This window comes from Pelobates fuscus, chromosome 5, assembly GCF_036172605.1.
Source record: "Pelobates fuscus isolate aPelFus1 chromosome 5, aPelFus1.pri, whole genome shotgun sequence".
Classification (NCBI taxonomy): Eukaryota; Metazoa; Chordata; class Amphibia; order Anura; family Pelobatidae; genus Pelobates; species Pelobates fuscus.
The window spans coordinates 371,227,964-371,242,440 of NC_086321.1; the positions used below are offsets into that span (position 1 = coordinate 371,227,964).

Genomic DNA, 14,477 nt, shown 5'->3' on the forward strand with positions numbered 1-14,477 from the left:
TATCCCTCTCTATACAAACACTTCCAACTGCCTTATCCCTCTCTATATACCTAAACCTCCAACTGCCTTATCCCTCTCTATATACCTAAACCTTCAACTGCCTTATCCCTCTCTATATACCTAAACCCCCAACTGCCTTATCCCTCTCTATATACCAACACTTCCAACTGCCTTATCCCTCTCTATATACCTAAACCTCCAACTGCCTTATCCCTCTCTATATACCTAAACCTTCAACTGCCTTATCCCTCTCTATATACCTAAACCCCCAACTGCCTTATCCCTCTCTATATACCAACACTTCCAACTGCCTTATCCCTCTCTATATACCTAAACCCCCAACTGCCTTATCCCTCTCTATATACCAACACTTCCAACTGCCTTATCCCTCTCTATATACCTAACCCTTCCACTGCCTTATTCGTCTCTATATATTTAAACCTTCAACTGCCTTATCCCTCTCTATATACCTAAACCCCCAACTGCCTTATCCCTCTCTATATACCAACACTTCCAACTGCCTTATCCCTCTCTATATACCTAAACCTCCAACTGCCTTATCCCTCTCTATATACCTAAACCTTCAACTGCCTTATCCCTCTCTATATACCTAAACCCCCAACTGCCTTATCCCTCTCTATATACCTAAACCTCCAACTGCCTTATCCCTCTCTATATACCTAAACCTCCAACTGCCTTATCCCTCTCTATATACCTAACCCTCCCACTGCCTTATTCGTCTCTATATACCTAAACCTTCAACTGCCTTATCCCTCTCTATATACCTAAACCCCCAACTGCCTTATCCCTCTCTATATACCAACACTTCCAACTGCCTTATCCCTCTCTATATACCTAAACCTTCAACTGCCTTATCCCTCTCTATATACCTAAACCCCCAACAGCCTTATCCCTCTCTATATACCTAAACCTTCAACTGCCTTATCCCTCTCTATATACCTAAACCTCCAACTGCCTTATCCCTCTCTATATACCTAAACCTTCAACTGCCTTATCCCTCTCTATATACCTAAACCCCCAACTGCCTTATCCCTCTCTATATACCTAAACCCCCAACTGCCTTATCCCTCTCTATATACCAACACTTCCAACTGCCTTATTCCTCTCTATATACCTAAACCTCCAACTGCCTTATCCCTCTCTATATACCTAAACCTCCAACTGCCTTATCCCTCTCTATATACCTAAACCTTCAACTGCCTTATCCCTCTCTATATACCTAAACCTCCAACTGCCTTATCCCTCTCTATATACCTAAACCTTCAACTGCCTTATCCCTCTCTATATACCTAAACCCCCAACTGCCTTATCCCTCTCTATATACCTAAACCTTCAACTGCCTTATCCCTCTCTATATACCTAAACCTTCAACTGCCTTATCCCTCTCTATATACCTAAACCTCCAACTGCCTTATCCCTCTCTATATACCTAACCCTCCCACTGCCTTATTCGTCTCTATATACCTAAACCATCCACTGCCTTATCCCTCTCTATATACCTAAACCCCCAACTGCCTTATCCCTCTCTATATACCTAAACCTTCAACTGCCTTATCCCTCTCTATATACCTAAACCCCCAACTGCCTTATCCCTCTCTATATACCAACACTTCCAACTGCCTTATCCCTCTCTATATACCTAAACCTCCAACTGCCTTATCCCTCTCTATATACCTAAACCTTCAACTGCCTTATCCCTCTCTATATACCTAAACCCCAACTGCCTTATCCCTCTCTATATACCTAAACCTTCAACTGCCTTATCCCTCTCTATATACCTAAACCTCCAACTGCCTTATCCCTCTCTATATACCTAAACCTTCAACTGCCTTATCCCTCTCTATATACCTAAACCCCCAACTGCCTTATCCCTCTCTATATACCTAAACCCCCAACTGCCTTATCCCTCTCTATATACCAACACTTCCAACTGCCTTATTCCTCTCTATATACCTAAACCTCCAACTGCCTTATCCCTCTCTATATACCTAAACCTCCAACTGCCTTATCCCTCTCTATATACCTAAACCTTCAACTGCCTTATCCCTCTCTATATACCTAAACCTCCAACTGCCTTATCCCTCTCTATATACCTAAACCTTCAACTGCCTTATCCCTCTCTATATACCTAAACCTCCCACTGCCTTATCCCTCTCTATATACCTAAACCCCCAACTGCCTTATCCCTCTCTATATACCTAAACCCCCAACTGCCTTATCCCTCTCTATATACCAACACTTCCAACTGCCTTATCCCTCTCTATATACCTAAACCTTCAACTGCCTTATCCCTCTCTATATACCTAAACCTCCAACTGCCTTATCCCTCTCTATATACCTAAACCTTCAACTGCCTTATCCCTCTCTATATACCTAAACCCCCAACTGCCTTATCCCTCTCTATATACCTAAACCTCCCACTGTTTTATCCTTCTCTATATAGCGAGTAGGCGTATTCCCTAGCTTAAAAAGCTTCGGGAGCGCCAAGAAAGGGCAAAGTTCTGCAGCTGTTGTACTGCTTTAAATAATGGTCTAAAATAATTTAATCGTGGGTATCATTGAAAATATGATCCCAAATGAAAAATAAATAAACAAATAAAACTTAATGTACCACAACCATAATATACACACTGGGGTGGGTCTGCACACTATATTAGTTATATGAAGTGTAACTGGTGCTTTAAGAGGGACAGTTCAGCTGCTTGCGTTATATTGTGCACTAAGGACTTGTTAACCTGAGAAGCACAAGCAGATAACAGCTAACTGTGTCCCTTAGCATCAGAGTGTAGAAAAACCTTTTAGAAATAGGTAAATCTGTCCCAAGTATCCGCTGGTGGGAAACAAAGTATCTCTGTATAACTAAGGGGATACAGAGTTGCAGCTTGATATGCTGGAGATTCAGTGTATCAGCCCAATGGTAATTAAGGACTGGCAGAGTTAGTTGTTGCAGTAGTTGCCCCTATTCCAGTGGGGACTCTAATGAACCTGCTGAAGGAGAAAAAAGATTTCTACACTTTGAACAGCCCAAATCCTGTCGAGGGCTGACTAGAGCAGCTTGCTGCAGTGATTGCCCCTAATATTACAGGAGCTGTAGGTGCTGCTAGGGAAGAAAAAAGATTTCTACACTGTTCACTTTTGAAAACTAATTGTAGCTAGCCTTATTCCTCTCTTTACTGTATTCCTAAATCTCAGAGTCTTATCCCTTTCTATACACCTAAACCTCCTACTGCCTTATCCCATTCTATATATAAAAACCTCCCCTGCCTTATCCCTCTCTATATACCTAAACCTGCCGCTGCCTTATTCCTCTCTATAAACCTAAACCTCCCACTGTTTTATCCCTCTCTACATACCTAAACCTCTAACTGCCTTATCCCTTTCTATATACCTAAACCTCCCACTGCTTTATCCCTCTCTGTATACCTAAACCTCCCACTGCCTTATCCCTCTCTATATACCTAAACCTCTTACTGCCATATCCCTCTCTATATACCTAAACCTCCCACTGCCTTATCCCTCTCTATATACCTAAACCTCCCACTATCTTCATCCTCTCTATGTACCTAAACCTCCCCCGCCTTATCCCTCTCTATATACCTAAACCTCCCACTGCCTTATCCCTCCTTATATACCTAAACCTCTAACTGCCTTATCCCTCTCTATATACCTAAACCTCCCCCGCCTTATCCCTCTCTATGTACCTAAACCTCCAACTGCCTTATCCCTCTCTATATATCTAAACCTCCCCCGCCTTTCCCCTCTCTATATATCTAAACCTTCCACTGTCTTATCCCTCTCTATATACCAAAACCTCTCACTGCCTTATCCCTCTCTATATACCTAAACCTCCCCCGCCTTATCCCTCTCTATGTACCTAAACCTCCAACTGCCTTATCCCTCGCTATATATCTAAACCTTCCACTGTCTTATCCCTCTCTATATACCAAAACCTCTCACTGCCTTATCCCTCTCTATATACCTAAACCTCCAACTGCCTTATCCCTCTCTATATAACTAAACCTTCCACTGTCTTCATCCTCTCTATGTACCTAAACCTCCCCCGCCTTATCCCTCTCTATATACCTAAACCTCCCACTGCCTTATCCCTCTCTATATACCTAAACCTCCCACTGCCTTATCCCTCTCTAAATACCTAAACCTTCCACTGCCTTATCCCTCTCTATATATCTAAACCTTCCACTGTCTTATCCCTCTCTATATACCAAAACCTCTCACTGCCTTATCCCTCTCTATATACCTAAACCTCCAACTGCCTTATCCCTCTCTATATAACTAAACCTTCCACTGTCTTCATCCTCTCTATGTACCTAAACCTCCCCCGCCTTATCCCTCTCTATATACCTAAACCTCCCACTGCCTTATCCCTCTCTAAATACCTAAACCTTCCACGTTCTTATCCCTCTCTATATACCAAAACCTCTCACTGCCTTATCCCTCTCTTTATACCTAAACCTCCCCCGCCTTATCCCTCTCTATGTACCTACACCTCCAACTGCCTTATCCCTCTCTATATATCTAAACCTTCCACTGTCTTATCCCTTTCTATATACCTAGACCTCCCACTGCCTTATCCCTCTCTATATATCTAAACCTCCCACTGCCTTATCCCTCTCTATATACCTAAACCTCCCACTGCCTTATCCTCTCTATGTACCTAAACCTCCCACTGCCTTATCCCTCTCTATATACCTAAACCTCCCACTGCCTTATCCTCTCTATATACCAAAACCTCTCACTGCCTTATCCCTCTCTATGTACCTAAAGCTCTCACACAGTAAGAGAGACATTTTTCAGTTATTTACAGAGCCTGTAGCAATTTTGTTCGAGGTTCCTGAACCAATGGTGGTTAAATCCAATGGTTTTTCTCCTGTCACTCAGCCCATAGTATACAACAAGCTGTCAGTCCAGTCTGGCTGGAGAACCAACCTCTCCTCTCTATCAGATTATCTCACACGGAGAGTCCATTCATAGAAAGGTGTGCTATATAAAAACAGCATGATATCGACTCTCCCTGAAGCACAATAATGTATAACCTGACCCAGAATGGAGCAAGTGTAACGTTATCTGGCGGAAATCCCAGATATCACTTGCTTCATAAAATACCATCTTCATTTTGCTGTCCCAAGGCTTGTTTTCAACCATCATGCTGGGAAGAAACACCTGTTTTTGACAGTGTTTGGAAAATGCATAATTTAATATTATCAAATTAGATGAAGATGTTTTCATTATCTCTATGTAGACACCGTTACAGCACAACAAATGGCAAAGCCACCGGATTTTACATAAAGGGGAATTAAACCAATGACTAAAACAATGAAAATCACCTTTAACATAATGTTATAATGCTGTGCGACATTAATCTTTTTTTCACTTATGCTATTTTATGTTGAATGTATGTTAAAGACACTCCAAGCACCACAACCACAATGGCATGCTGTAGTGGTTATGGTGTCAGGAGTGCCTTTGCCCCCCCCCCCCCCCACATTGTTTGCAGCCAAACCGTTTGATAATAGATTGACTAACTGCCTGTACGGAGCTTCCATTAGGGTTTTGAGTTAAACCCAGATCATTGGCTGAGAATGTAAGCTGAGGAAACGGTTTGACAATATACATGGGGGGACACGGGGCAGACAGGGCACTCCTGGCACCATAGCCACTCCGTGTGCTGTAGTGGTAAAGGTGTTTGGAGTTCTCCTCTAAAGATTTATCGAATGACACCATAACCCAGTACTGTCCATGCATAGCTAAGACAAACATTGAAAATAAGAAGAAGTCGAATCACTGAATCATTTGTCCCCTGTATGACGTCTCTATGCTGACTGCCAGGTGCACAGGTCAGAGTTTATAACAAAGATTGACAGAGAGCTAAGATGGAGGCGCATAGTTGAAGGATAAAGAGGTGGATTTCTACATATGATTCGATTTTTCACGTCCTGCAAAGCGACGGTTGCCCTTTAATTTAATATTGTATCTCACTGACAGCCGCTAGAGGCGCTTGCGTGATTCTCACTGTGAAAATCACAGTGAGAGCACGCAAGCGTCCATAGGAAAGCATTATGAATGCTTTCCTAAGTGACCGGCTGAATGCGCGCGCAGCTCTTGCCGCGCGTGCGCATTCAGCCGACGGGGAGGAACGGAGGCGGAGAGCTCCCCGCCCACTGCTGGAAAAAGGTAAGTTTTAACCCCTTACCCCTTTCCGGAGCCGGGCGGGAGGGGGTCCCTGAGGGTGGGGGCACCCTCAGGGCACTCTAGTGCCAGGAAAACGAGTATGCTTTCCTGGCACTAGAGTGGTCCTTTAAGTGTAAAAAAAAAACTAAAATAAAATGAACTAACTTATATTAGGGTAAATGATGCACAGCCTTTCTACACCTCTAGTTACATTGTCACTAGTGCAGGGGTAGGCAACCTTCGGCACTCCAAATGTTGTGGACTACATCTCCCATGATGCTTTGCCAACATTACGGCTGCAAGAGCGTTATGGGAGATGTAGTTTAGAACATCTGGAAGGCCGAAGGTTGCCTGCTCCTGCACTAGTGTAATAATTACCATATACAACATTACTGGGTATCTCCGTGCCAGGCCGTGATATGGCTCATACCATCGTTGTCAGCTACTAGTAATGAATCAAGGGAAGGGTTCATTCTGTGAGTCTAACTAGCACTAAAGTCAACTGTTAGTTCAATCAATGTTGACATGTGTTAATTATCCCTTTCTATTTTCTTATTTTATAAATGTGTATCAATGTTATGTAGTCGCTGTCACTGCGCATGACAAAATATATTTGGAGATGCACTCTGATTGGCCGGAAGATCCCCCTAGAAGCGTGTGTGGAGGAGGGGTTACCTAGGTCATTAAGGTCAATGATCAACAATTAAACATGGGGTGACAGGAACTATGTAACCATCTTCATTTAAAGCTATAGATACAAATCATCCAATGGAGCTTATTGAATTAACACATACATGTTCACAGATATGATTTTATTTATTCACTAATGTCAAAATTGTAGTAAATTAAGACACATGACGGAAATATTCCGTCACGATTCCCTTTTATTCCAGAAGTTGTGTCCTTAAGGGGTTAAAATCCAAATGAAAAAATGTGAGGAAAATGTAGGCAAAAAATAATTTATCTGGCAGTCCAATTCAATTATAGTTCTAACCTACATTTTGTCATTCAGATTTGTATTCACTAAAATTCCAACTTCATTTAACAAACCCCAGGGACCGGGAGGTCATGTCCATCACTACACACACACGGTTAATTAGTAAAGTGACGATTCAACATGAATTTCACATTTAAGGTCAAAATAACTGTAAAAATTCTCTGTCGGCTATGCCGTCAGGTCGGATACTCTGCTCGTAAATTTTAAATTCACTTTGAATTCTCACTTTGGTAAATAGCCCTGAAAATACTCCTGGCAAATAATCCGCCGACGGAGTAACCTCACTGCCATTTTAACATCTAAAATGGATTGTGGACCTTCCTGAACAGAATATTTCAGCTCTAGAAATAAAAGTAACGTTAATGTTAGATAATAAAATAAAATCAGTATTCATTAAGATGTTCTATTATTTCCTCCTTAATGATTCTTAATGTCCTGTTTAGATTTGAGTTTTCATGCAATGTACCTTAAAATCCTTACAGGGCTGTGTTAACAGGTTGATACCCTACCATGATTTCACAATATACAATGATATATCTGTATTTCAGCCAATCAGAGAGAGGTTAGGAATTAGATACATTGTGTGATGGATTGTAGCATTGAGGGACCAGCTAAAATGGGATCTGATTATTGTCTGGCTGTTAAATCACTAAGATCAGGAAAATGAAGTTTGTGAAGACAGAATTACAGGAAATATAACCTCACCTCATCTTCCTGGGAGAACTGAGACCCCAGCCCTATGAAATGTTCAACCTTGATAAAGCCATCTTCGTCCTCATCACAAACATCAAACACCTCCTTCAGCTTTTTCAGGAAACGGAGGAGATGCTGTTGGTCCCAGATATTGAAGCCTCCTGTCTCCATTAGAGAGACCAGCTCCAGCTATAAGAGCAAGCACTCCAGCATCCAGCCGCCATCACCAGCTACAGCTTAGTGCAAAGCGTGACATCAGAGACAGGCTGGGAGAGAGAGAGAGGCTGGGTGAGAGAGAGAGAGAGAGGATGGTAGGGAGAGATAAAGGAGAGGAGAGAGAGGCAGGCTGGAATAGGGAGGGAGAGAGACAGGCTGGAAGAGAGAGAGATAGACAAGCTGGGAGAGAGACAGAGAGAGGCTGGGAGAGAGAGAGGGAGAGAGAGGATGGTAGGGAGAGATAAAGGAGAGGAGAGAGAGGCAGGCTGGAATAGAGAGGGAGAGAGACAGGCTGGAATAGAGAGAGGGAGAGAGGCTGGGAGAGAGACAGACTGGAATAGAGGGAGAGAGAGGCTGGGAGAGAGAGACAGGATGGGAGAGAGACAGAGAGAGGATGGGAGAGACAGGGTGAGAGAGATGGAAAAAGGCTGTGAGATAAGCTGGGAAAGAAATGGAGAGAGACAGGCTGTGGTGGGTGAGAGAGAGAGAGAGAGAGAGAGAGAGAGAGACAGGCTAGGAAAGAAAGACAGGCTAGGAGAGAATGAGAGAGAGAGACAGGCTATGAGAGAGAGAGAGGTTAGGAGAGAATGAGAGAGAGAGAGGCTAGGAGAGAATGAGAGAGACAGGCTATGAGAGAGATAGAGGTTAGGAGAGAATGAGAGAGAGAGAGGCTAGGAGAGAATGAGAGAGAGAGAGAGAGAGAGAGATAGAGGCTAGGAGAGAATGAGAGAGAGGTTATGAGAGAATGAGAGAGTGAGAGAAAGGAAAAGATATACAAGCTGAGAGAGAGTGGTTGGGAGAGAAAGAAAGTGAGATAGAGGCAGCTAGTCTGGGAGAGAGAGAGAGAGGCTTGGAAAGTTAGGGAGATAAAGACAGACTGGGAGAGAGAGAGTGGGTGAGGGAGGGAGAGACAGGCTTGGAGAGAGGGAGAAAAGATGTGGTTAAAGACAGGTAGAGAGTGATAAAAATGAGAGACAGAAAGAGAAAGGAGAGGGAGATAAAGAAAGAGAAGAGAGGAGAAAGAATTAGAGAGAAATAGATGACCTAGGAGAGGGAGAGAGAGTTAGGATAAATAAATATAGCTATAAATGGGGGGGGGGGTTATGTTCATTGGGGGTTACACAGTCAATGACAGAGACAAATATAAGAGGAGATACAAGGGCAGGAAATGGAATGTTAAATGGGGGGCAGGATGGGGGTGATGACATGGGTGATACAGAATATAGTAAGGGGGAGCTACAAACTGGAAACATAAGGAAGGAGAGGGGAAGGAGGACAGCTTTGAGATAAGGACAAAATAGAACAAAGAATCTGATTTATTTGTAATTGTAAAGATATTGCATAGAATGTTCTGTCCAATAGCCTTCCATAATGGCTGAAAAAGGTCCAAGACCAAAACAGATTAGCAGTCTTTCCTAGAATCAACCACCATGTGGCATGGCGTGGCTTTGGTAGAGCTGGAAGCAGGTGGAGTGGTGACATGGTGACAGAGAGGTCCATGACTTGTGATGTTGGAATGACAATATGACTACTTAGGCCACTGCTATAGCACAATCTCCATTATAGAGACGGGAAAAAGTTATGAAGGGTCTACGAGATGGCACAGAGTTATGGCTGACTAAGCTAGGCGGGAGCGAAGCCAGGAACGTTGAATAGAGTAATCACAGAGAATATCCCAGTTCAGGGAATCCCTCCTCGAGAAACATTAAGTATTAATTAAAGCACGTGCACAACCACCAGAGCACCGGGCATGCTTGGTCTATGGATCCCTTTTCTAACTTCATACAAGGAAGCACAGATTTCTCTTGCAGTTCTCCTCCTTGTTTTCTACTAATCATTCTAGGCCATCTTGAGAAGGTACAGATATCAACACTGAGCAAAATTATAAACGCAGCATTTTTGTTTTTGCCCCCATTTTTCATGAGCTGAACTCAAAGATCTAAGTCTTTTTCTAGGTACACGGGTCCATCTCAATCCTACTCTGCATATTTATATAGAACAACCAGAAATATTTGGGATACGGCTGAGAAATCTAAAATTAAAAAGCATAAATATACATAGTGTAAATCAGTATCAAATAGTGAGTAAGTGTTCAGGAAATGCACTCACAAGATTAGACGAGAAATAGCGCTCTAGGGTGCCTCCCCTGGTAGTAGTGGAGGGCTATTATCTTCCTCCAGTTGCTCCAAAAGAATAGATGGATAACAGGACTCCCAGGATGGTGGAACAAATGTGAGGCTGCATGTTATACTCTGCCATTGTTGTATAATATTTGGTTTTAATTTTGGTCCCCGAGGAAGTTCTATACTGCGAACGAAACGCGTAGGACCTCATTTTAAGTTTATATTTTATTTTTATTGCTGGGTGAAGATTCATCCTTAATAAAGCCGTTTTACATTTTTTCCACCATCCTGGGAGTCCTGTTTTCCATCTATTCTTTTGGAGCAACTGGATTTACACTATGTATATTTATGTTTTTTAATTTTAGATTTCTCAGCCGTATCCCAAATATTTCTGGTTGTTCTATATGTTGCTGTGTGAAGGTCATTCATTCTGGGTAATGACCTGGGAGGCTGCTCTATTTGAATATTAAGATAAGTATATTCCTCACTTGTATACACTATTCACTAAGTGGTGATATAGGAATATATATATTTTTTTCTTTGTTCTGCATATTTATAGTCAGTCTACCACAAATCAGAGGTTCCCGACTCAACTGTCAAAGCAACACCTACGGTCCAGGTTTTAGAAAATTGGGCAGACTAGATGGGCCGAATGGTTCTTATCTGCCGTCACATTCTATGTTTCTATGTTGTCAGTAAACCCATAGTAACATGATTATGAAATGTCTGTTTCCTGGACAGTTGGTGGGCCATGAGGGCTGGGTTGAGAACCACTGACCTATATCACATCTACGCTGTTTCTAGATTTCTAAACTAGCACAAGCAGTCACATATCTCTATATAATGGTTTCGTCTCAATCCCGCTCTACAAACTTCCAGTCTATCACAAGGAGTCACAGATCTCTATGGTTTGGCTCAACCTCATTCCCTTGCGATCTATATTGTGTATTTGTAATGCATTATGTTGAGGTGCAGATCTATACAATACGGTTCTGCTGCATTTACTTTCTCTTCATTGGATCTGTTATTGGTATGCTACAGGTCATTCACCTCTTACAAAGTATACAGAGACTAAATCCCTTTAATGACCATAACGTAACGAATGGCTTTTTGTAAGACCCTCGTGGCTTTCAATGGAGTATAGTCCTCAGACAATGTGTGCCAGGGTTGCGCATCACTGTCCTTTCACAGAATACTGCTGGGGGTTTCTCTTGCACATCGAGACTCTAGTTGCTAGGCAGCCACCTTTTTACTTGGAACAAAATTACATTAATAGAACACATTTCACCCAGGTATTTTCACGACAGCTCTCCGTGACTGAAGATATGCATATTGTTATATGGGTTCTGTATTTAGAGACCCTGTGATACAAGTTCTGGGAAAGTAGTGTTTAACAGCGAGCCCATCCAGCACAGAGCCGCCAAGTTAATCTCTTCACTGCTCAGCCTTCCTGATGTGCAGAGAGGTTACCTCCATTATCCAGTTGCTAGGAAACCAGAATCTTATTTTTCCCGTGGCGAAGCAAAATGACCATTCTGAGCCTTAAAAACACCATATTTCAAGACAAGGATTTTTATTTTTAACAATTTAGCTGCTACTACTGGGAACATTCAGATCTGGTTACGGAGAGAACTAGTGATTTGGATTAAGTGGGCTAACATTTGAGTTAATTTTCTGCAAAACTGGGTCAACATCATATGCATCGTATTTGGATAAATCTCAACCATTTCTGGATGCAATGCAATAAGAATAAATGCGAATATACAGTGGGTAGCTTTATGCACATTATAGCTTGTCATTATTATCATCAGGTTGATGAGACAACCAGGTATATTATGGCTTAAGTCAGACCAGACAATAACTGGTTCATTTTATTAAAGAACAATTATAAAAAAAAATATATAATATGTATTGGAAAAATAGCAGATTGAAAAGATTCTTAAAATCCAGATATAGTCACATCTTTTTCTATTTTTGCCTAAATTTAGCAATTTGTATTTTAATTGGGCGTTTAGAAAATAACCCTGCAGCACATTGCAAAAATAAATATACATCAGCCTCCAGGCTGATGTGCGATGGTTGAATATGAAAAATTCTGATAAAAAAAAAAAAAAGAAAATGAACAAACAGTAATTAAAACTGCATTAGATGAAGGAGACGAGTGATTGAAGATAGCAGATAAAGAGCAAAATATCAGGAGAATGGTACATCACATTTATTTAAAAATGAAGGCGCAATAGTAATACAAGACTCATTATATAGCAAACTCTTTTAAAAATAAATCTCCTTTATTGCATTGCATGTTCTAGTACCAGTAGTCAGAAATGTTAAAAATTAAAAATGTTTTCCCTTCCCCCCACCAATTGCAGCCCCTATTTTGCACACACTACATCCACTACACTAACACACTCTGCATTCACTATACACACTACATCCACTACACTAACACACACACTACATCCACAACACAAACACTCTGCATTCATTATACACTATATACATTACACAAACGTACAATCTGCATCCACTTTACAAACGCACTCTGCAATCATTGCATCCACTATACACACACTAGGGCCCTGTGGGAGGACTCGGGGGTGGGACCAGACCTCCATCTGTGTCAGGGGCCCCCAACATTTCTGATAGCAGCCCTGCCTGTAGTTCATAATATATAGGAGAACAACCAGACTCCACAAACAATTCCTAGGGCTTCATTGCAGATTACAGTTTTTTTTTTTTTACATAATGCATATGCATTAAGATAAAATTAACACTAGTTACAATTACAGCTTAGATCTATATCCTTATCACATCCGACACATTTTTTGCATTGCAAACACATACATTTTTATTTTCTAAGCCCCATGTGTTGGTGCTACAACTCTACAAAATTCTGAGAGCTACCAGCTTGTGGAGAATTCTGGGGTTTGTAGTCACAGTTTAACATCCCAACCATGAGCCAGGTTTCAGTGCTGCAATCAAGGCCTCCCATGCATTTTATTTTAGAAGTCGAAGAGATGGGAGCAAGCGGGTGTAGAATTCAGAGTGAATTAAAAAATTCAGCCGATATGTAAACAGTTAAATGAAAAAAAATAAATATTCCAATTGACTATTATGCCTTAAACGCAGAAGAATGTACATGTTAGTGAATAACAGTTAGGCTAAATTAGCCAAGCTGTTACTTGTAGAGATCATTTAGTTTTTTTCTAAATCAGCTATTTTGTTTTGAATATTTTTATTGTTGTCACAATATAAACGCATATATCGAACTGAGTTATAGTAAAGCAAATATTTGCCCACACAGGGGCATAAGCATTGGTGAGTAAAGGTGTAAACAGTTTGTCGCTTACGCAGAAGCGAATTAGTCTTAGCCTGTATAACATGACATATCATATTGGTTCATATTGTCAACTGGTCTATGCACTCAGAGTAGTTTTTAGGCTGTATGTTTTAGTTTTTTGTATTCTTATTGTTGCCGTAGCATATGTGCGTGTGGCTCCTTCGTGTATGAGTAAGCATGGGTTGCCCACGCAGGGGCGCATATATTTGGTGCATTTGTCAGTGTGCATTACGTCGCCTACGCAGAGGCCTGCTGGTTCATGCTGGTGTAAAACAGTTTGCTTATGCTTGGTCAGTTGTTCGCAATTGACCCTGTTAGTGTTCGTGGCGCACCGTTGTCTTGTCTACTCTGGTGATCTTTGGTAGAGTGTTTCTACCCAGTGCCTTCTCTTCTGAGGGGCATGCATCAAGCTTTTTGCCGTGTATTGTGTTGCTCCAGTTCGTGTTTTGGTATGTTACCCGTGCTGCCGAGTATCCACTGCCTTGTGTCTCTTGTCGTGTTTGGCTATACCCTAATCCCGTTTGGTCTTGTAATAGGTGTAGTTTGTGTGTGTGTCTGGCTATGTTGCCCTACCTACGGCTATGAGTGTCTCGGTAATTTGTGTGCTCTGGGCACTGCGGGACTCTAGGTTCTGCTTCGTTTTAGCTTGTTTGGGTATCTGGTTGTCATTGTGTGCTCTAGCCGAATTGGTATCTCCGCCGCTAAGGGTGGCTGCTTCCGTCCTGGGTGGTAATCTATTGTGGTGCGTCTATCTGTGTGGCTGATTCGGTTCCCGTGTGCTGTTCCCTATTTGGCTAAGCCGAGGTCTTGTGTCTATTGGTGTTCGGTGAGTGGTGCCCGTTCCCGTATTTTGGTATCTCTCTTTGTTAGGTTCGACGGGCCTTAGTTGAGTGTTTGT

The 14,477-nt window shown here is 41.9% G+C and overlaps 1 protein-coding gene across 1 annotated transcript in view; it reads right to left on the reverse strand.

Moving 5' to 3' along the window:
- RAB11FIP4 (RAB11 family interacting protein 4) overlaps positions 1-8,170 on the reverse strand; it is an 81,341-nt gene extending 73,171 nt beyond the window's left edge. The window contains exon 1 of the mRNA XM_063456187.1: positions 7,913-8,170. Within this exon, the coding sequence (XP_063312257.1) occupies positions 7,913-8,071 (159 nt within the window). The 5' untranslated portion in view covers positions 8,072-8,170. The remainder of the gene's footprint in view (positions 1-7,912) is intronic.
- Between the last annotated feature and the right edge of the window lie 6,307 nt (positions 8,171-14,477).